At 38.4% G+C, this 24,817-nt stretch overlaps 1 protein-coding gene across 18 annotated transcripts in view; it reads right to left on the bottom strand.

Annotated features, from left to right (window-relative positions):
- Positions 1-24,817, bottom strand: part of THADA (THADA armadillo repeat containing) — a 369,177-nt gene that overhangs the window by 285,745 nt on the left and 58,615 nt on the right. For all 18 annotated transcript variants that reach the window (XM_055242820.2, XM_063618104.1, XM_055242824.2 and 15 more), the window contains one exon: positions 18,160-18,269. In XM_055242820.2, coding sequence (XP_055098795.1) covers positions 18,160-18,269 — 110 coding nt within the window. The remainder of the gene's footprint in view (positions 1-18,159; positions 18,270-24,817) is intronic.

The following is a 24,817-nucleotide window of genomic DNA, read 5'->3' as shown; positions in this document are numbered from 1 at the left end:
GGTAGGTAGACACAATTATCTTAGCAAGACAGTACCTGGTTTTAACTGAAATTAATATATGAAAATTTGCAGAAAAAGTCCAAAGGAAAAACACTCTTTTTTAAGTTGAGGAAGAAAAGTTGCAGAAAGATAACTGATTTCCAATTTACAGTGAGAATTAGATCTCTTAGGAACACATTTGGGATTTTTTTTTCTTTATTCTAGTTTGGTATAAAATAGATAACTTCAGTTACTTACTAAACATTCTAAATAGCAACTCAGATTCAACTATATGTTTTACATAGAACAAAATATATAAATAACACTACTTTAAAGGAGGCATTTTTTTAAAGTTTGACATGGACCTAAAAAATATTATTTCAGCCATAAATGTTACATCTCCCTACTCCTAGCAGGCTCTGTGATTCTAAAGATTTCCTTTTAGCATATCTTAAAATCCATCACCTCACCCTTGCTTCTTCGACACTCCTGCCCTCAGCCACCAAAACCAGCTATCAAAACTCCCAACCACTAGATTAAAAGAGATTCAGAGACATAACAGCCAAATGCAGTGTGTGAACCTTGCTTAGATCCTGATTTAAACAAATGAAATGTAAAACAGACACTGTCAAGTAACAGAGGAAATTTATATATGTACTAGATATTAGATAACACCAAGAAATTCTTTATAAAATGTGCCATTGCACTGTGAACATGGAACAAAGCATCCATATTTTTAGAGATGCATACTGAGTACATAGGAATAAAAATCACAAATTGGGGATGTGTTTTAGAATACTTCAGCAAACAACAATAAAAAGGGATAGATGGAGCAGTTGTGACTCAACTTTGATCACTATTGAATTTGGATGATGGGTAAAGGTGGCTTATTATTCTCTCTACTTTTAAATATATGTGATATACACAAATACACACGTTTATGTATTTGGAATTCTTCATAATAAAAATAATTGCCCCACACTTTTGCATTTTTAAGGATTGAGGTTACTTCCCAATCACTGGATTTTATATCTTTTTAAATTAAGATAAATGTCTTGTGTCTTGTGAAATAATTTCTCTATTAGTAATATTGCCAGCTTGATATAATCCTCACACAGTCGCCCAATCAAAAACTGAAATCCAAATTCCTAAGAGTAATTACTTAAGTGCTAATGATATAGATTACTGCCTTCTTTTGTTCCTTCTTCACTGTAAAACAAAACAAAACAAAACAAAAAAAAATTGGGCCAGGTGAGCACGGTGGCTCACACCTGTAACCCCAGCATTTTGGGAGGCCAAGGCGGGAGGATCACCTGAGGTTGGGAGTTCAAGACCACCTTGGCCAACATGATGAAACCCTATCTCTACTAAAAATACAAAAATTAGCCGGGTGTGGTGGCGGGCGCCTGTAATCCCAGCTACTCGGGAGGCTGATGCAGAAGAATCGCTTGAACTCGGGAGACGGAGACTGCAGTGAGCCAAGATGGCGCCACTGCACACTAGCCTGGGTGACAGAGAAGACTCCATCTCAAAAAAAAAAATAAAAATAAAAAAAAAGCAAAATTTTTTTTTTGGTGATTTAGCTACCCAAGAAGAAAAGAAGCTGGAATTATAGAGGTGAATAAGGTAAAGAGTACTTGATCTAATACCTGTGGGCTTAATTTATACTTGTATTTTCTTCCTAGAACCATGGGAAAGTTAAAACCAGCTTATAGATAATGCTACAGTCTAAGGTCAAGTCTCCTGCAGAGGATTCGCTACGTAGGAAAAACTAAGGGGAAGAAGGAACTGCAGGACATGAGAGGTACTTTCCTATTTCCTTAATTTCCTAAGTGTGTTGAAATACAAATACACTAAATACTAATTCAATAATGCTCCTCAACTGTCAGTTGGCCTCCCCTGGGCCTCCCTGAGTGAGCCCACAGAGGCTCTGGCAAAACCAACCACTCCAAGAAAGCAGGTCTGGAATGGGAGTAGAACATCTCACTATGCATCACCCTTCCTTGCATGAACTTTCAGTGGCTCTTGACTATTAACCAAATCATCTAACTCCTCTTCTAACTTGATCAAACTCTCCTAGCTTGAAAGGTTGCCTATGACCTGGACCCAACCCTCCTACTTAAATCTAATCTTAACTTTTCCAAGTTCCTACCAAAACTCCTCTGGTCTAGTAAGATTGTTTTTTGCCGGTTCTCATACTAACATACAACATACACACACCACAAACACACACACCTCATATTCCCAACTAAGCATTTGTTTATGGTCTCCACACATACCCCTATTCATCCAAACTGATGAAACTCCCTCCAAATACTGCATCTCACAAGGACCTTTCCTTTCTCTAAATTTCTAATTAACTTGAAGCAACTACTAGGTATTAGGCGTACATGGGATCAGTACAGTGTCATGGAAGGGCTGGAGTCTGAACTAGACTTCGAAGGATGTGTAGTTCGAATGGTGGAAGGCCCATATATGAGATCTGAGGAAGTAAAAGATGAGATGACTGGGGAAAGAGCTAGGTCAAGGCCCCAGAGGCAATTCCCTAATTTAGATACTTGGCTAGTATAACTGTAAACAGTTAACTGGGCCTATTTATTCCCTTGAGTATTGCATACTAAGAACCAAATGCTCCTTGTTAATTTGCAGAATTTGAAAACACAGGCCACAAGAATGCTCTACAAGGTCAAGGCGGGCAAACTGCCATCGATAGAGCCCTCTCTGCCCACTGCACCATGGACCCAGGAACCTCATGAGCTCTGGGAAATGCTCAAGGCACCAGCTCCTACCATCTGGTCCAAACCTTCTTATTCTGCTCTGGAATTCCCCAGCATCAAACCAGCTTTTCTGCAGAATTCTTTACTTGTCTGGTTTCCAATGTGAACTTTGCCACCGGTTCCTATTCCTCTGATTCCCTTGCTTCTCAGCTCTGCACCTCTCCCAGGCAAGTCCTGCCCTCAAAGCCACACAAGGGAATTTGGTCCAATAATGAACTCCCACCCTCCCTTTTTATTAAAATTAAACATACTACATTTTAAACAAAATCTACTTACAAGTTTTTTGTTTGTTTGTTTTTGTTTTGTTTTGTTTTTGAGACGAAGTTTCACTCTTCTCGCCCAGGTTGGAGTGCAATGGTGCGATCCTGCCTCATTGCGACCTCCGCCTCCTGGGTTCAAGTGATTCTCCTTCCTCAGCCTCCCAAGTAGCTGGGGTTACAGGCATGTGCCACCACACCCGGCTAATTTTGTATTTTTAGTAGAGATGGGGTTTCTCCATGTTGGTCGGGCTGATCTCAAACACCTGACCTCAGGTGATCCGCCCACCTCGGCCTCCCAAAGTGCTGGGATTACAGGCGTGAGCCACCGCACTCGGCCACAAGTTTTATTTAAACTATCATACTGGAAATATATTTGCCTGCCACAAAGGAAAGAAAAACAAATATTCGTTGAATGTTTATTACACGTCTGGTACAACATCAGGCTTTTCACATCTGCTCTTACTTCATTCTTAGAACAAACTATGAGAAAGTTATTTTTCCCAACTAATAGATGAGAGGGAATATATCACAGTGGTTAGGAACACAGATCATGGACCCGTGTTATATGGTTTAGAATCCTTTCTCTGCTACCTAGTAGCTGTACGATCCAAGGCAATTTACTAAATTTCTCCATTTTCTCACTTTGTTCTTCTATAAAATGACGGTTTTTGGGAGGATTGAGTTTGTTCTTATGTCTAATAAGTTCTTAATGGTCATTTTCTAAAATCATCTGTTATTATGAGAAAAGCAAGTATTAAAAGAGTTTCAATTGAAATGATAGAGATGAAACAGCTGAGTTTCCATTTTGACAGGACATCCCCCTACAATGCAAGTTAATATTAACAATATGCAAAATATACAAATAGAAACCCCAAAACCAGCTGAGTCCAAAAACAAGATAATCATCTGGGCAAAAATGAAGAGAAATGCAAAGCAGTGAGTGTACTGATACCAAAGACCCACAGACTTACAGATTTAGAAGCAGCAGTGGCAGCCAAAGAATTTCAACAGCCTCATTTCTTTTGAAAAGAATCTGAAAAAGGGCTACTGCCAGGGCTGCCTGAGGCTGTAGCAGTAGGAAAAGCCAAGGGCACAGGGAGCCTCTGAATCAGGCTGACTACTAACTCAGTGACTAGATCTATGATATCCCCAATTTCACTGTGAAGTGGGAGACCCAAAATGCCACTACCTAATCTAGTTCCTCTGATAGAGAGGAAAGAGTCTAGAAAGAGATCAATAAAGAAAACAAAAGGCTCCCATCATAGCCAGCAAGCCAAAATTCAAAATATAGAAATAAATTTTATATTAAGAAAGACAATCTAAAAAAAAATCATAATAAGAACACAGATTCACTCTATATGAAACTAATTTTACGAAGCAGTCTGACAAAGACCTTAAAATAATTATGTTTAGGATACTGAAGTGATAAATAAGGGAATAACTTCTATTTAAGAAGAGTTAACTGGGCATGGTGGCTCACATCTGTAGTCTCAGCAACTCAGGAGGCTGAAGTGGGAAGATCACTTGAGCCCAGGAATTCAGGGCTATAGTGAGTTATGATGGCACCACTAGACTCCAGTGTGGATGACACAGTGAGACCCTGTCCCTTAAAAAACATAATAAAGAGCAAGAAATCATGAAAAACAAGCCATACTGAAATAAGAACAGGCATGTATAAAAATAAAAAAGATTAGAAATAAAAGTATACTTCCAGCCAAACACAGTGGCTCACGCCTGTAATCCCAGCACTTTGGAAGGACGAGGCAGGCAGATCACTTGAGCTCTGGAGTTTGAGACCAGCCTGGGCAACATGGTGAAACCCTGTCTCTACAAAAAAATACAAAAATTAGCTGAGCATGGTGGCACTTGCCTGTAGTCTCAGCTACTTGGGAGGCTGAGGTGGGAGGACTGCTTGAGCCCAAGAGGCAGAGGTTGCAGTGAGCTGAGATCATGCCAAGGCACTCCAGCCTGGGTGACAGAGTGAGACCCTATCTTAAAAAAATATATAGCTATGTATATAATATATATAGATATTATATATTATATATTATGTATATATAATTTTATATTTATATTTATATTTATATTATGTATATATAATATAAAACATATATACACACACACATACAAAACAGATAAGATGAATTCTAAAGAATTCATGACTTAGAAGACAGTTTTCTGGGAAATTTACCCAAAACAGTATACAGAATGAAAAAACCATAAAGTATGTGTGTGTATATACATACGATAGTTCCATACCTGGAAATAGCATAGCAAAATTGTGATTAATAAAAAAACTTAAAAGCCACAGGAGATTTAAAGGAAAAAAAACTGGAGATCTACAAAGAAACATCAATTATACCAAAGACAAGTTTCTCCCTGACAATAACAAAAGCACTGAAGGAAAATAACTGTCCACCAGAATTGTATACCCCATTAAAGTACATTCAAAAGCATAGGTAAGAAAAAGACAATCTGAAATATACAAAGATTAAGTCTGCCTTCCAGAGACTCTCACCAAAAGAAATTCTAAAGGAGGTACTTCAACAAAGTACACCCACAGTAGTTTCAATGGGGTGTTTACTAGACATGCCAAACTTAACATGCCCCAAACTAAACTCCTGATCTTCCTCCAAAAACCTACTCTACCCACAGTCTTGCCCATCCTAATAAAAGAATAACAAATTGATCTCTTCAGGGGCTCAAGCCAAAAACTTTTTAGTTATGCTCTCTCTCCCAAATAGCAAATCTAATCTGTCAACAAACCCTGTCTGCTCTATCTTCACGTTACAGCCAGATTCAGATCACATTTTACATCCTCCACCACTTTCCAAGTCATCACTATCTCTTTTCTGTAGTATAGCAATATTGTAACTAATCGGTCTTTCTGTTTTCACTATTATAGTTCTATTATCAACACAGCAGTAAGACTAATCCTTTTAAAAGACGAGATCATGTCACTCCTCTGTTCACAAACACTCCAATGGCTCCCCATTTTACTCAGAGTAAAAGCCAAAGTTCTTACACAATGTCTTAGCCTGTCTAGTCCTCATAACTTCTCTGATCTCATCTACAACTCTTTCCCATGCTCACACTACTCCAGTCATAATTGGTTTATCTGATGTTCCTTAAATACCTACCCTAAGCCCAAGCCTCTCAGGACTTTTTCACCTGACATTCTCTCTGCCGTGAATGCTCTTCTCCAGGTATTTACATCGTAGTTGTACAACTGCTAATTTTAGTATTCACTATACCTTCCAGTACATGCAAATATTTCACACTAATGTTTAAAAATTGGATAAAATAAGGGGGTAGAAGAGACAGAAGCTAAATAATTTGCTCAAGGTTATATAGCAAGTACGTGGCAGAGAGAGAATTAAAATGTATATTGACACCAAAGCCCTTGCCTAACAAAAAGGCATTATTTCAATGTGCCTGCCCTAAATGCTCAGATCTGGCTCATGATGAAGATACTATCAACTCTCTATTATTTGTTTTAGTGAGTTTCACTATTTTATTTTTTAAAGAGATCTATCAGGTACCCAGTGGTTGCTTTGCACTATGCTATGTCCTAAAAACAGAACCGTAGAATAAAAATTCCAAAGGACACATGATTTACAAAATGTTTTCATGTGGCTTTGGAATGTATTACCAGAGAATACTATTTTTAAGATATTATCTTCCTGATCATGTTTTATTCGGGTTACTTTTCAGATTGATTTCATTCCCTGAACATCTACCATTGGGGTGGGGGTTAAACTATTAATAGTTCTAAATGAACTGGGTGACATGAATGGAGAGCTAGCTAGAAAATTAAAATTCTCTACAGAAAAGCCACTCAGTAGATAACCTCTTTGTGACTGACTTGAATTGTGTCTCATTTGTTTTTGAGGTACCCCCACTCCCTTAGGGAACTGGGGAAGTTTATTACTATTAATAAACTGTTTTCTTATATTAACTGAATGATTCATGGTAGCCTAAAGAAATTACTTCACCTGCAAACACAAAGCAATTAATTTCACATTTAAATATGAAGTACATTTAAAGCCATCATATTGAAGCAAAATTCCCAGAAAAGACTCAAACTGCCAGGAAGGTAGTTACATATAACCTCAACTGAGTAAGGGTAAGCCTCTGCCAATATCTTTATTTACCAAACAATAATTTACTTACCAAGCACAAGAAGGAAGAAAATCCTTTCCCTTTCCCATAAACACAGACTTTCACTTTGTTAGGTTTAAGAACAAAGTGGTAGCTTAGAAAGGAATAGTATACTTTCTGGGAACAGAAACTTTATGTCCATTTATTTTACACATCCATGAAGTTCCTCATTTTTTCATCCAGTCCCCTCCCCGCTTCCATGCAACTCTATCAAACACACGTGTACTTCATCTGTTCATAATCTTGAAAGTTACCTACTAGGGTCCATAAATATTAATGGACCTTCTATTTTTATATCCATGTGGTTGGAGACTCTCAGAAAACACAAAGATTTTCCAGGGAGCACAAAATCCAAACTCCTCATCCTGGCTCACAAAGCCCTACATATCTGGACAATCTCATTAAACTTCATCTTATACCATTCTGTTCTTTAATACACCATGGATTTTGGCATTAGTGGTTCTCATTGCTTGGAAAGCTCTTCTCCAGAAAAGGTGCTGCTTCTTACCATTCAGGCCTTGGCTGAAATGTTACTTTAGTCTAGTAGGAAAGAATCTTCCTTACCGCCAAACTTTATCACATAAAAACACACACTGCTAGCAGACAGTTTATTATTTTCTACATCTCCATGTATCAAGGACACATTCCTTCCTGTTATTTCTCTATTCTCAGCACCTATAACACGGCCTGGCACCCTATAGGGAGCTCAATAAATATTTGTTGAATAAATGAATGACATATAATTTACTAACTCCATTGAGTATGGTAGTCTAACAAACCAGGTTGACAAAGAAAGAGGGTATAATAACTAGAAAAGAAAGTATAAACAAAAATGTTTTCCAATGAGGAGAAGTGCCACTGTTAGAGCCAGCAGTTGATGCAGCTGCTTAGCTTCCTGTAACAGGTAGAAACACATTCAGCAAATCTCCACATACCAGGGTTATAGTATCTATACAAGAATATTTCCTACTGAAATCCCCAAACAGCCTACCAAAATCAACTCTATTAACCTAACTGCTACCCCAAGAGATCATTTTTTCTCTAAGACCCAAGAACAAAACCAAGTACAGGGTTCAAAAGCAAGTATAGTTCAGGTTCATGTAAAAGTGTTATTTAACCGAGGTTTGTACACCTGTAAACAGGGTAGAAACTATGTTTCATAAGAGCAATGTCTCTTGAGTTTTAACAATAGTTATAAAATTTAACTCAAGATGATAACTTTTTCCTTTCTTCCTTAAGGCTCTTTAGGAGATCTCCTCTAGGCCCATAGCTTCATCTATTTCCTCTGTTTGGCTGACTTTCAAACATATACCTCCAGCTGGAGTGAACAACTGTCCCTATTTGCCTAGGACTAAGGGATTTCCCAAAATGCTGGACATTCACTGCTAAAATATTGGGGGAGTCCCAGGTCACACTATCTCCAACCTGGACCCCTCTGCCAATCTCCTGACCTGTATTTCCAACTGTCTGCTATCCCACTAGGCAGCCTCCCAAAACCACTTTTAACTCAGCATGTTTAAAGCATTATTCTCCCTCCCATTGTGCTCTCCTGCTTGCCTTGCTTTTTTTCATTATTGGCATTAATTATTCTTCTCATCACCTAGGATAGACAGTTCAGTGAGTGGATCTTTGTCTTGGTCTTTAACGTCTGTCTTGTAAATTATGTGACTTACTTACCTAATCCCAAAGATTAAAATGCTAGGTTGAAAGTTCCTCTAAGAACAAGGCCCATGTTTTACCAATATTTTTATCCTATCTATCACAATTCCTTATAGAAAGCAATAATCAATAAACTTCTGTTAAACTGCTAACCTCTGAAATGCTATGAAATTCCAGAAAAACATTTAGATTCTAGTGCTGGCTCAATCACCAACTACATGTGTAGCTATAGATAAATCACTTGATTTCTCAGTGCTTTAGAATGAAAATAAAATAAAAATGCTTTGAAAATTCAATGAACATTCCCTGGGTTATATAGAGAAGATAATGACTCTAAAATACTTAAGTACCCAAATTTCCTGATAAGAATGTCCTCCAAACCCCTCATCATGGTCCCATACAATCCTTAGTCCCTTATTCAAGTCCTCACATCCCTCTCTTACTTCCACAGAGTTATATGTTTTCTATTTAGACTCTGGTAATTATGTCTAGGTTCACAGTAACTGTGGCCTACCATATCATATTCTCAATGGTCAAACAGAGCCCAATCAAACACAGCATCTGGCACACAGTAGATGTTTAAGAAATCTTTTGTTGAATAATTAAGTAAGGAGCAACTAGTGCTGGTGCCAGCTGGCACACATTAGCTGTGCCTGCAGGTAGGCATAAAATTGACAAAGGTATAAAAAGGTATAAAAAGCAGGGAGCTGGAACTCTAAGTCTTCAATGGTGAGGTCACTGTGCCTATAAAAAGCAGAATAGTTCTGACTATTCAATGAACCTTCTGTCTGCTCCCCAGCAAGAAAAGATTTCTTTATAAGGAAGTGATTTCAAAACTCCAGGGTTGCTGGTGTTTATGATAATGAAGGAATTGAGAGGTAAAAATGAAACCATGCAAGGTTCCCAAGAACAATACAGCAAACCCTAGTTGTTTGTTTTGGTTCTTCATCACACAATCCAGGGCCTAGCAAGTATATAAAAAGAAAGGTTCTTGAGTGAAACAGTCCTTGGTTCTTTGAGCCAACTCTATGTAGTCACCAACCACAGCCATGGGGAATTCCAAAATCCTGCTTTTGTTAGTGAATGTGTTTCCACTAAATAAGCAGACAGCCTCTGGTCTGAAGGTATTTTGTTTTTATTTGGCTATCTTGTCGAATTAATACAAAATATACAGTGTCTTTAGCCTCTGAGTACATTGTAAAATTGCAACCTTCTTAAAAGGGCTTCAAGGTTCATCATAAACAACTCAGTAACACAAAATGTTATTAATCTACAAAATATGGCCAGGCGCAGTGGCTCATGCTTGTAATCCCAACACTTTGGGAAGCCAAGGCAGGAGGATCTCTTGATCTCGGGAGTTAGAGACCAGCCTGGGCAACACAGCACAAGCCCATCTCTACAAAAAATACAAAAAAATTAGCCAGGCGTGGTGGTGCACACCTGTAGTCCCAGCTACTCAGGAAGCTGAGGTGAGAGGACTGCTTGAGCCCAGGAGGTTGAGGCTGCAATGAGCCAATATCACACCACTATGCTCCAGCCTAGGCAAAAGAGCAAGACCCTATCTCAAATATTTATACATACACACACACACACACACACACATATATCAACAACAACAACAAACGGTTTATCAGTTCTCAAGGAAGCTTACTAAAAATGTATCCAGCTTCCCTCAGTCTTTTATATCCGAAATCCTTACTTTCCCAATCAGAACCTAGAAAGCAGCACTCTATGAAGAGTAGAAATTCTTAAAGAGGGAGGGAGGGAGGGAGGAAAAAAGAAAGAGAAGGAGGGAGGGAAGGAAGAAGGAAGGGAGGATGGGAGGGAGGGAAGAAGGGAGGAAGGGAGGGAAGGGAGGGAAGCAATGAAGGGAAGGAAGGGAAGGATAGGAAGGGAAGGAAGGGAAAGGAAAGAAGGGAAGGGAAGGGAGGAAAGAGACGGAAGGGAGGGAAGGTCGGGAAGGGAGGGAAGGAAGGGAAAGAAAGGAGGGAGGGAGGGAGGGAAGAAGGAAGGAAAGAGGGCAGGAGGGCAGGCAGGCAGATGCACAAAAAAGAGGTAGGGAGGGCTGGGTGTCGTGGCTCACTCGTGTAATCCAGCACTTTGGGAGGCTGAGGCAGGTGGATCACCTGAGGTCAGGAGTTCAAGACCGGCCTGGCCAACATGACGAAACCCAGTCTCTACAAAAATACAAAAAAATTAGCCTGGCATATTGGTATGCTCTTGTAATCCAGGTACTCGGGAGGCTGAGGTGGGAGATTCACTTGAATCCGGGAGACAGAGGTTGCAGTGAGCCAAGATTGCACACTGCACTCCAGCCTGGGCGACACAGCGAGACTCCGTCTCAAAAAAAAAAAGGTAGGGGGTTTGTTGTTGTTGTTTTCCTATGCCAAGTGCTATGGCCTAAGCCCCTACTAAAAGTAACAGAAGTGAACAGGCCAGGCTATAGCTGGTATTCAGGCCTTTGTATTGTCTTGAGCAGATCACTGAAGCAAATTGTTCCATAAACAGATTACTCCAACTTCTATCCACAGAGCTATCTCACTCCCACTGGATAAGTATTCTAAGATAAGAATAAAACCCGCAGACTAAAATCAAATTACATAAGCTGTATACCCAACTAATTGGTCATTAGACAATTATTTTGTACCAATAAATCCGATTCCCTGACTACAAAGTGGCTTTTCAATGGCTTCATCCATCCAACTACATGTAGTAGCACAGAGCTATTTTTAACTTACATTACTATTGCTAACTGAGAAATGTCACCTTCATTTCCTCAAACTCTTTCAGTATGATTTTTTCTAACTTAGAGATTTTCCTAATCTCTAATTATTTCATAAGCTAAATTCCCATTCAACTCCATTCAATCTTTGGTCAAGTATTATATTTATTATTTCAAAGCTCATGTTTATTATTTCAATGAAACTAAACACTAACAGACGTGTGCAGGAAGGTTGTTTGCATGTACGTTTTAAATAGGGAACATAACCCTGAAGCACCAGGAAACTTTAAGCCTGAAAAATGATTTGCCCAAATGAAATCCTGTTAGAAAGCTACATATCAAGAGAAGCCATCTTAACCTCCCTCACCACTATCATACATTATTGAGGCTTACTGCAGGCTAAAACATTAAGGGGCTATTTTGAAGACTTAGCTGCAGGCACAGGCAATAATACAATGACCAAATCTAAATTGAATTACCAATCAGAGGGCCATGGGGAGAAGGACAAGATACAGTGGATTAAAAGAAGTCGTTGCAAGAGGTACCAGATAGGTGGTTCTCTCAATTATTTAATATAATCATTCCCTAAGATCTAGGAGAAAAAATTAATATTAAAAAAATTCTAAAACTTTACTTAAAAAGCTGGCATAGAGGTTACTCATTGAGAACAAAGTCCCTCTGCTATTGTCTAAATGACAAAGTGTTATTATGAAAACTTTTTAAATGAGTGTTCAAATATTGAGGAAAAACGGTAATATCTGACTCAACTATTATAGTAGGCTTAAAAATGAAAATAAAAATGCAGGAGTCATTAACAAACACTTAGAATGTATACATCAAGACATTCTAGTTTTTTGGAAATCATCATTCTCAGCAAACTATCCCAAGGACAAAAAACCAAACACTGCATGTTCTCACTCACAGGTGGGAATTGAACAATGAGAACACATGGACACAGGAAGGGGAACATCACACTCCGGGGACTGTTGTGGGGTGGGGGGAGGAGGGAGGGACAGCATCAGGAGATATACCTAATGCTAAATGACCAGTTAATGAGTGCAGCACACCAATATGGCACATGTATACATATGGAACAAACCTGCACAATGTGCACATGTACCCTAAAACTTAAAGCACAATAATAATTAAAAAAAAAAAGACATTCTAGTTTTCTCTAAATTCTTTTTTTTTTTTTCTAAATTCTTTTAATCCACAATAGAAATGGGAAATTAAAAGGATTTTTCTCTCTATAAAGAATATGGCTCCCCAGGCAAGATTGTGCCACTGCACTCCAGCCTGGGCAACAGAGCAAGACTCCATCTCAACAAAACAAAACAAAACAAAACAAAAAAAAGAATATGGCTCTCCAGGGTGGCTCATCTCTTAGTTATTCTTTATTTAATTATTCATATTTCAAATAAAATTAATAGGACACTCAGTGAGAAATAGTGTCTTATTTAGACACATTTGCCAAATGAAATGTAAATAAAAGTTTAGGCTGGGTGCGGTGGCTCATGCCCGTAATCTCAGCACTTTGGGAGGCCGAGGTGGGGATACTGCTTGAGCCCAGGAGTTTGAGACCAGCCTGAGCAACATGGCGAAACCCCATCTCTACAAAAAATACAAAAATTAGCTGGGCATGGTGGCAGACACCCGTAAGTCCTAGCTACTTGGGAGGCTGAGACAGAAAGATCACTTAAGCCAGGAGGCAGAAGTTGCAATGAGCCAAGATCATGCCACTGCACTCCAGCCTCGGCAACAGAGAGATTCTGTCTCAAATAAATTAAATTAAAAATAAAGTTTACCCAAGATTGTATATTCTTTCATTCAAAGCTGAATGACTCTTCCCCAAATCTTATATATTACATTCTGCATTTATTTCTTTCTCAACTGCATATTCTTTAGAGACTTGGTCTTTCATTCTCCAGAAAGGTAGAAGAGATTATTTTTTCACTATTATATTTAAATTGCTCATTAAAAGTTTTCTGTTGAATTTGAATCATGGTAGCTATAATTAACTGATGAAAGTTTAAATACATATTTAAATGATTTCTGCCCATAGAATTGTTGATGTCCATGAGTCAGTACTAGCATTTTATGACAAAAACTACTAAATGTCACAATTTAATTTTTTCAGGCCAATAATGTGAAAATGATTATAATTACTACAATAAATATCTGTAGATTAAGCTACATTTCAACAAGTAAAGCAATTCGAATATCTGAAGAGTAAGACAACATCAAGCACTAACAAATCTCCCTTCTAGATTTAGAATTATAATCCATGACTTTGTCCCCTTATAGTTAAGTTTGTATCTATGGTTGGACAAATTAAAGTTGGATTCCCAACTTAACGTCCTAGAAGTCTGTTCATTTTCATCAGAAGAACGACTTCAAATAAGAAGATCACAGAAAGTAAACAAGCAAATATGAATGTCATCAAAAAGTTGAATTTAGAGTTTTATGACATTAACAAACTTAACCACTCCAATCAAATGCTCAGACAAGTAATTACGCACAGGCAAGCAATGATGTTTTTTAAGGAGAACAGGAATATTTCACTGACTTCTAAATAGAAAGCACTACATAAGAAAATCAGATTACAGAAAATTAACTCAACACACTATTTGTGTGTTATGTGTGTTGCAAGTGTTGCTTTCAAAACATTCCCAGAAAAAATAACAATGTCTCCATCCCTATTTACTCTTAGATGATTGTTTAATAGTGAAGTCAGTTTATATCTGAAGACATTTTGCATAATCCTATTAAAAACCAATTCAAACAATGTGGGTCATGTTTAACTCTTCAGTTATTTATCCATTAATCTCTTTAAGTGCTTCCTTCTTTAACACAGCTGTAGTTCAAGAGGTGGCCAGCAGTTGGCCTCCATTTCTGTGGATTTTCATGAATGCCCAGATTTCTCTTTGCGAACTTCTTAAATGTTGTATGCCTAAACAACTTTTTCATAACTTAAGAGCTTATAAAACACTTTCAAAAGGGCTCCAAAAGAAACAAATTTTCTTTTAAAAATAAAAACCAAACAAAAGGAAGCCACACACACTGTAAAGATGTTCTCTGCAAAACATTCTGTTCAGCAGATTTGAAATGTCTCTAAAGGGATCAAGAACTACTTGGTTTGAAAGCAACAGTTGAGGCCGGGCGCGGTGGCTCACGCTTGTAATCCCAGCACTTTGGGAGGCCGAGGCGGGCGGATCACGAGGTCAGGAGATTGAGACCACGGTGAAACCCCGTCTCTACTAAAACTACAAAAAATTAGCCGGGCGTGGTGGCGGGCGCCTGTAGTCCCAGCTACTCGGAGAGGCTGAGACGGGAGAATGGCGTGAACCCGGGAGGCGGAGCTTGCAGTGAGCCGAGACTGCGCCACTGCACTCCAGCCTGGGTGACAGAGCGAGACTCCGTCTCAAAAAAAAAAAAAAAAAAAGAAAGCAACAGTTGAGAACTCCTAACAGGTTGGTTAAAAGCCAACAGTAACAGCCATGAGAAAATCCTTAAAGTAGATTAGGGGTGGCTAAGATACCAGGCATTGGGCCTTCCCTAGTCTCCCCACTCCATTTATTCAGAATGTCTTCAACTGTACCATTCAACCACAGTTATTCAAAAGCCTCTGTCCTTAGTCCTCTGTTCTTTTTTCCTTTCATGCTCACCACCAAAGACTGCAATCTTACTATGATATTTTTGGAGAAAACTCACAAATCTACATCTCTGTTTCTGTTATATCACCCAAACTAATCCCCTATCTCTAACATCTGACTTAAATATTTCCACCAGGGTATGCCATCATTATCTCATACTCAACACATAAAAAACAAAAAAACTTACTCATCTTTATCAAACCATTCCCTCTTTCAACTTCCTTGGTTTCGTTAACATCAACCCCACTTGTCTGGTGACCAAGACTTAGAATCACAGAAGCAACCATGAACTCCCTAGTAACCTCCACTATTCACATTCAGTTGGTTCATATGGCAGATGGCATTTTTCAAAGATGGCTACCACAACATCTCCTATCTGCATATACTTCTACAATATGATCTTGCCACTTTGCCATCAAAAGGTAGATTGAATCCAGGCTGGTCCTAAGATGCACTTAAAAATCAAAGGAATGGACTAAAGCAATGTAATGAGACTTCCAAGGCTAGGTCAGAAAAGATCATACAGCTTCTGGCTGATTCTCTTGGAATACTCTCTCTGGGGGAAGTATGCTGCCACATAAGAATTTCAACCCCAAGACTTCCATGCTGGGGTGAGAGGCCACATGTAGTCCCAACTAGGCCCAGTCTTCTAGCTAGTCCCACCAAGGTGCCATAAATGCGAGTGAAGCTGTCTTAGGTCCCTTGTGACCAGTTCATCTGCCAGCTGAATGCCACCAACTGAACTCAGTAAATACCCTAAGGAAAAATCACCCAGCTGAGCCCTGCCCAAATTCTTGAGATACAAAACCATGAATGTAATAAAATGTGTCCACAGCTTTCCTTCTAAGCATACGATACATCATGTGAGGAGTTGTTACTACCTATGTGGGGACAAAAGTTAACTAAAACCCCATGTTTGTCTCTATTCCCAGAGCCATCACCCAAGAGGAGGCCCTCATCACCTCAGATCTACTTTGTTATAACTGATTCCAGGCTCTCCTTACTATAATCTGTATTACAATCTATCTAACCTAACATTTCCAACCAGAAAACTACTTTTACATGCCAACCCCATAACCAACATCAATCTCATGTTTATGCAGAGGTCTTCTTAAATATCTATTTTATTTGACTCATACAACAAAAGCCAGAGATCTGTCAATAGGGCAAATACCCTTTTCCTTAAAGATGAAGAGATCAAAGGTTAGGGAGGTTAATTTTTGTACAATCTCATTGCCAATAAATGGAATGAATATACACAGAACTAAGAGCCAGAGTCACAGATTACTGCTATTCCTCCATTCTATGATGCCTCCTATGATCTATTTCAGAGCAAAAATGTTTGATGCCTCTCTCCATCCCTGCTACAGTAAATCTATTTCCAAGACACTCTATAATTTGGCCTCAATCTATCAACTTGCCTGGTTATTTCCTACGAACTCCACCACTACAGGAAGGATGGCTTATTTATTCATCTTGCCGATTCTAGCCTCTGAACATTTCCTCACAATGTTTCCTTCTTTCAACTCATGCATTAGCACAAATTCCACCTCCTCCATGAAGCCCTACCAGCCTATTCCCCATTGCTTTCTCTCTCTGCTATTCCTATATGTTCTATAAATTTCACCCAAAATTTGGCAGTTTTATGTTGTTCAAGTGTGTCGGTCTTACTTCCAGGCTGGTATTCAGTCCACACACATCCATACATAGAGAGACTCTGGGTGCTCTATACAGCCAGTGTTGGTTCTGACCAGTCAGTGCTCACAACATACCTTTTGTTAAATATTTTGAATTTCATCTCTACTTACTTCTCGAACTAAACCATAAGCTCTTTAATAACAGGAACTTCATCTTATAAAAAACCATAATATCATCTAAACCAAGCACAGTACTAAGCACACTGCTGGTATTCATACATTCTTGTTAATTGATTTGATGGGAGTGGAGTGTGTTGTATTTTGAGGAAAAAAAAAAAAGTTCATAGTCATGTCTACACTGGAAACAAAAAGTTGAAAAGATAAAATATTTTCAACATCAGCAGTTTAATGTCAGGGACTTTTTTAACAGTATCATTTAAAGACATTCTGTGCAGCCCATAACTGCCAAAATGTTTTATAAATGTTTTTACCAGGCATGTGAAAAAAAAAAGTTTCAAAAATATTCAAGGAATAGATGTCTTAACAGCCTAAAATAAAATGTTTGCTGAGGCTACAAGGCTGGCAGAACTCTGCTTCATTTCAAAAAGTTTCCAGGCAATGGAAATGTTTTCCTGGAAAATACTACCTTTTATTTAGAGAACACTTGCCATGAACACTTAGTCATTAAGTAATTTAAGGTTTCCTCACAAGCTCTTTGGAGCAAATCTATTATATGAATGAATGAAATTATCTGTAACTATAATGTCAAGAAATACATTTGGTTAAATATATGAAATCTATCTAAGTAGTTTTCCAGGTAAAAGGAAAAATATCTTTTCTACTTTTCAGTCTACTTACTGTTCTTTTAAACTTTTCTGTTAAGATAAAATTATGAAGAAAAAAAACAAAATCCTTAAGTGCTTCTGTAATACAAACCCCAAAAATTGCAAGGCCTGTTTTATTCCAAACACGAAGTAATTTTCAAACAGACAAAACATTTATTTCATTCAATGAAGGAAAAAAAAAAAACAACAACAAAACAGTAATTTCAAAGCTATTTTTAGCAAAATCTTTTGAGTTTGCTTCAAATCACCTTTCAATGACAGAATAATAACTCGGTTTGGACGTTTCAATCAGTTATCTGCAGTAAGTCATACAATGAAACCTAAGAAAACAATTTCTTCCAAGAGTTTTGTAGTCAACCAGGTCTTATTCTTTTAAACATCAAAAGACACAACTAAATTCTACTCCAAGCATATGCTTTGTATATTTAGTCTTTTTAAAACGTACACAAAAGGATATTTGTTTTACCTGTTTAGTGCTTCAGTGAGTTTCACAAAACCAGTATAAGCCAGTTCAAATGCTCCTCTGTGCCTGGACTGCAAAAGGTGTTGTTTAAAGTAATCTCCTATTTCTTTTACCTTTAAAAAAAAGCAAAAACAAATGTCCGATTTATGTTTACATTCGCAAGTGTATTTATATCAATAACATTCTTTAGAACCCAGGTCTAGGGGTCCATTCATTTAGCGCTTACCATATGACAGAACATGTTTTAAGCATTTTTTTTTTTTGAGATGGATTTTTGCTCTGTTATCCAGGCTGGAGTGCAGTGGCACAGTCTCAGCTCACTGCAACCTCCACCTCCTGGGTTCAAGTGATTCTCCTGCCTCAGCCTCCCAAGTAGCTGGGATTACAGGCACCCACTACCAAGCCCGGCTAATTTTTGTACTTTTAGTAGAGATGGGTTTCACCATTTTGGCCAGGCTGGTCTCTAACTCCTGACCTCAGGTGATCCGCCCACCTCGGTCTCCCAAAGTGCTGGGATTACATGCGTGAGCCACTGTGCCTGGCCATTTTAAGTTTTTTTGTTGTTTTTTTTTTAACAATAGCTCATCTAATCCTCACAATAATTCCATGAAATTAGTATTATCATTATCTCTACTTCACAATTGGAAAACTGAGGCCAAGAAAGGCTAAGAAACTTATCCAAGGTCAGACAGCAAGAAAGCAATGGAACCAGAACATGAAGCCAAGCAGTCTAGCTCCAGAGTTGACTACCTTTAACTGCTCAACTAGAACTGCCTTCTTATGTCATATTCACAAACCTCAGTGTGTTTTCTGTTACAGCTCACGTTATTCAACTACAACAGAAAACCACACAAAGCGACAACACTCACACACATAGGTCTAGGTGAAATAATTACCTTTTTTCTTTCTTTTAAAATGTTTTTTCTTTTTTATTGTGGTAAAATATACATAATATTTATCATTGTAACCCTTTTTAAATGTACAATTAAGTGGCATAAGTACATTCATACTTTTGTACAACCATCACCATCATGCATTTACAGAACTTTTCATCTTCCCAAATGGAAACTCCATACCCATTAAAAAATAACCCGTATTACCTTTTAGAGACATAAAATTGTTAATGACAATGCAAGATGTGGTGCAAAGGACCTCCTGAAAAATTACTAGGCTTCAATTCAAGACAGAACCATGGAATTTGCCAGAATGTCACCCAATGGCTTTCCTACATGCTGTCTTTCTCCACACAAGACTAGACAAATAACAAATATGACTTTTTTTTTTTTTTTTGAGACAGGGTCTGGTCTTGCTTTATCACCCAGGCTGGAGTGCAGTGGTGCAATCATAGCTCACTGTAACCTCAAACTCCTAGGCTCAAGGAGTTTGAGGTTACAGTAATACTCCCACCTTAGCCTCCTGAGCAGCTAGGACTGTAAGTGTATGTCACCACACCCACCTAATTTTTTAATTTTTTGTAGAGACAGGGTCTTACTATGTTGCCTAGGCTTAAGTACAGTGGCTATTCACAGGTGTGATCATTGTGCACTACAGTCTCCAACTCTTGGGCTCAAGGAGTCCTTCTGCATCAGCCTCCCGAGTAGCTGTTAACTACAGGCATGCAACACTGTGGCCGGCCAGATTACTTACTTTAAAGAAAACAAAACTGACAATTCGTTGTTGACTAAGGTTTTGAATAGAATTAACTTTTTTTTTTTTTTTTTGGTGGGGCTTTGATAACTCTTTTTTTTTTAATTTTATTATTATTATACTTTAGGTTTTAGGGTACATGTGCACAATGTGCAGGTTTGTTATATATGTATCCATGTGCCATGTTGGTTTGCTGCACCCATTAACTCGTCATTTAGCATTAGGTGTATCTCCTAATGCTGTCCCTCCCCCCTCCCCCCACCCCACAACAGTCCCTGGAGTGTGATGTTCCCCTTCCTGTGTGCGTGGAGTTCTCATTGTTCAATTCCCACCTATGAGTGAGAACATGCGGTGTTTGGTTTTTTTGTCCTTGCGATAGTTTACAGAGAATTATGTTTTCCAGTTTCATCCATGTCCCTACAAAGGACATGAACTCATCATTTTTTATGGCTGCACAGTATTCCATGGTGTATATGTGCCACATTTTCTTAATCCAGTCTATCGTTGTTGGACATTTGGGTTGGTTCCAACTCTTTGCTATTGTGAATAGTGCCACAAAAAACATACGTGTGCATGTGTCTTTATAGCAGCATGATTTATAATCCTTTGGGTATATACCCAGTAATGGGATGGCTGGGTCAAATGGTATTTCTAGTTCTAGATTCCTGAGGAATCACCACACTGACTTCCACAAGGGTCGAACTAGTTTACGGTCCCAACAGTGTAAAAGTGTTCCTATTTCTCCACATCCTCTCCAGCACCTGTTGCTTCCTGACTTTTTAATGATGGCCATTCTAACTATGGTCAGTGATGATGAACATTTTTTCATGTGTCTGTTGGCTGCATAAATGTCTTCTTTTGAGAAGTCTGTTCATGTCCTTTGCCCACTTTTTGATGGGGTTGTTTGTTTTTTTCTTGTAAATTTGTTTCAGTTCATTGTGGATTCTGGATATTAGCCCTTTCTCAGATGAATAGGTTGTGAAAATTTTCTCCCATTTTGTACGTTGCCTGTTCACTCTGATGGTAGTTTCTTTTGCTGTGCAGAAGCTCTTTAGTTTAATTAGATCCCATTTGTCAATTTTGGCTTTTGTTGCCACTGCTTTTTGTGTTTTAGACATGAAGTCCTTGCCCATGCCTATGTCCTGAATGGTATTGCCTAGGTTTTCTTCTAGGGTTTTTATGGTTTTAGGTCTAACATGTAAGTCTTTAATCTATCTTGAATTAATTTCTGTATAAGGTGTAAGGAAGGGATCTAGTTTCAGCTTTCTACATATGGCTAGCCAGTTTTCCCAGCACCATTTATTAAATAGGGAATCCTTTCCCCATTTCTTCTTTTTGTCAGGTTTGTCAAAGATCAGATAGTTGTAGACATGCGGCATCATTTCTGAGGGCTCTGTTCTGTTCCATTGATCTATGTCTCTGTTGTGGTACCAGTACCATGCTGTTTTGGTTACTCCAGCCTTGTAGTATAGTTTGAAGTCAGGTACCATGATGCCTCTAGCTTTGTTCTTCTGGCTTAGGACTGACTTGGTGATACGGGCTCTTTTTTGCTTTCATATGAACTTTAAAGTAGTTTTTTCCAATTCTGTGAAGAAAGTCATTGGTAGTTTGATGGGGATAGCATTGAATCTATAAATTACCTTGGGCAGTATGGCCATTTTCACGATATTGATTCTTCCAACCCATGAGCATGGAATGTTCTTCCATTTGTTTGTATCCTCTTTTATTTCATTGAGCAGTGGTTTATAGTTCTCCTTGAAGAGGTCCTTCACATCCATTGTAAGTTGGATTCCTAGGTATTTTATTCTCTTTGAAGCAATTGTGCATGGGAGTTCACTCATGATTTGGCTCTCTGTTTTTCTGTCATTGGTGTATAAGAATGCTTGTGATTTTTGTACATTGATTTTGTATCCTGAGACTTTGCTGAAGTTGCTTATCAGCTTAAGGAGATTTTGGGCTGAGACAATCGGGTTTTCTAGATATACAATCATGTCATCTGCAAACAGGGACAATTTGACTTCCTCTTTTCCTAATTGAATACCCTTTATTTCCTTCTCCTGCCTGATTGCCCTGGCCAGAACTTCCAGCACTATGTTGAATAGGAGTGGTGAGAGAGGGCATCCCTGTCTTGTGCCAGTTGTCAAAGGGAATGCTTCCAGTTTTTGCCCATTCAGTATGATATTGGCTGTGGGTTTGTCATAGATAGCTCTTATTATTTTGAGATACGTCCCATCAATACCTTATTGAGAGTTTTTAGCAGAAAGGGTTGTTGAATTTTGTCAAAGGCCTTTTCTGTATCTATTGAGATAATCATGTGGTTTTTGTCTTTGGTTCTGTTTATATGCTGGATTACATTTATTGATTTGCGTATGTTGAACCAGCCTTGCATCCCAGGGATGAAGCCCACTTGATCATGGTGGATAAGCCTTTTGATGTGCTGCTGGATTCGGTTTGCCAGTATTTTATTGAGGATTTTTGCATCAATGTTCATCAAGGATATTGGTCTAAAATTCTCTTTTTTGGTTGTGTCTCTGCCAGGCTTTGGTATCAGGACGATGCTGGCCTCATAAAATGAGTCAGGGAGGATTCTCTCTTTTTCTATTGATTGGAATAGTTTCAGAAGGAATGGTATCAGTTCCTCCTTGTACCTCTGGTACAATTAGGCTGTGAATCCATCTGGTCCTGGGCTTTTTTTGATTGGTAAGCTATTGATTATTGCCACAATTTCAGAGCCTGTTATTGGTCTATTCAGAGATTCAACTTCTTCCTAGTTTAGTCTTGGGAGGGTGTATGTGTCGAGGAATTTATCCATTTCTTCTAGATTTTCCAGTTTATTTGCGTAGAGGTGTTTGTAGTATTCTCTGATGGTAGTTTGTATTTCTGTGGGATCGGTGGTGATATCCCCTTTATCATTTTTTATTGCATCTATTTGATTCTTCTCTCTTTTATTAGTCTTGCTAGTGGTCTATCAATTTTGTTGATCTTTTAAAAAAAACCAGCTCCTGGATTCATTAATTTTTTGAAGGGTTTTTTGTGTCTCTATTTCCTTCGGTTCTGCTCTGATTTTAGTTATTTCTTGCCTTCTGCTAGCTTTTGAATGTGTTTGCTCTTGCTTTTCTAGTTCTTTTAATTGTGATGTTAGGGTGTCAATTTTGGATCTTTCCTGCTTTCTCTTGTGGGCATTTAGTGGTATAAATTTCCCTCTACAACTGCTCTGAATGTGTCCCAGAGATTCTGGTATGTGGGTGTCAATTTTGGATCTTTCCTGCTTTCTCTTGTGGGCATTTAGTGCTATAAATTTCCCTCTACACACTGCTTTGAATGTGTCCCAGAGATTCTGGTATGTTGTGTCTTTGTTCTCGTTGGTTTCAAAGAACATCTTTATTTCTGCCTTCATTTTGTTATGTATCCAGTAGTCATTCAAGAGCAGGTTGTTCAGTTTCCATGTAGTTGAGTGGTTTTGAGTGAGTTTCTTAATCCTGAGTTCTAGTTTGATTGCACTGTGGTCTGAGAGACAGTTTGTTATAATTTCTGTTCTTTTACATTTGCTGAGGAGTGCTTTACTTCCGACTATGTGGTCAATTTTGGAATAGGTGTGGTGTGGTGCTGAAAAAAATGTATATTCTGTTGATTTGGGGTGGAGAGTCCTGTAGATGTCTATTAGGTCTGCTTGGTGCAGAGCTGAGTTCAATTCCTGAGTATCCTTGTTAACTTTGTCTCGTTGATCTGTCTAATGTTGACAGTGGGGTGTTAAAGTCTCCCATTATTATTGTGTAGGAGTCTAAGTCTCTTTGTAGGTCACTAAGGACTTGCTTTATGAATCTGGGTGCTCCTGTATTGGGTGCATATATATTTAGGATCGTTAGCTCTTCTTGTTGAATTGATCCCTTTACCATTATGTAATGGCCTTCTTTGTCTCTTTTGATCTTTGTTGGTTTAAAGTCTGTTTTATCAGAGACTAGGATTGCAACCCCTGCCTTTTGTTGTTTTCCATTTGCTTGGTAGATCTTCCTCCATCCCTTTATTTTGAGTCTATGTGTGTCTCTGCACGTGAGATGGGTTTCCTGAATACAGCACACTGATTTGCCAGTCTGTGTCTTTTAATTGGAGCATTTAGCCCATTTACATTTAAAGTTAATATTGTTATGTGTGAATTTGGTCCTGTCATTATGATGTTAGCTGGTTACTTTGCTCATGAGTTGATGCAGTTTCTTCCTAGCCTTGATGGTCTTTACATTTTGGCATGTTTTTGCAGTGGCTGGTACCAGTTGTTCCTTTCCATGTTTAGTGCTTCCTTCAGGAGCTCTTTTAGGGCAGGCCTGGTGGTGACAAAATCTCTCAGCATTTGCTTGTCTGTATTTTATTTCTCCTTCACTTATGAAGCTTAGTTTGGCTGAATATGAAATTCTGAGTTGAAAATTCTTTTCTTTAAGAATGTTGAATATTGGCCCCCACTCTCTTCTGGCTTGTAGAGTTTTGGCCGAGAGATCCACTGTTAGTCTGATGGGCTTCCCTTTATGGGTAACCCGACCTTTCTCTCTGGCTGCCATTAACATTTAAAAAAATTAACTTTTAAGCCAATTAGGCTTTTATACCATTAGATTTGGTGACTATTGTCTTTTAAAAATCAAGATTTTGTATAAAACTCAGGACCAAAGCTGTAACCAGCTATCTCTTGATCCAGGTCTCCCCAGCAGAGCACAGGATGGTAAAAAACAAGTTGTCCCAAGGTATCTCAGATATGCTTACCTAGAAACACCTCCTATCTCAGCATAGGGACTAGATTAGTATTCTGCACACATTAGAGACAATAAACAGTAAAGTAAGTAGTTAAACATGTCATCATCGGCAAGTATCTCAGTTTCCTCATCCATAAACTAGAGATAATACCAATATTTAGGACATAGATTGTTGTATTAAAATAAGTAATAAATTGAAAAGTTCAGAACAGGCCCATAACCTATAATCCAATTCAGTTCAATATGAGTTCTGACTAGGGTTCTAAATAGAGGAA

The sequence above is a fragment of the Symphalangus syndactylus genome, chromosome 14 (genome assembly GCF_028878055.3).
Source record: "Symphalangus syndactylus isolate Jambi chromosome 14, NHGRI_mSymSyn1-v2.1_pri, whole genome shotgun sequence".
Classification (NCBI taxonomy): Eukaryota; Metazoa; Chordata; class Mammalia; order Primates; family Hylobatidae; genus Symphalangus; species Symphalangus syndactylus.
Note: the sequence above shows the minus strand (reverse complement) of the source record. Positions and strands in the feature narration are given on the sequence as shown.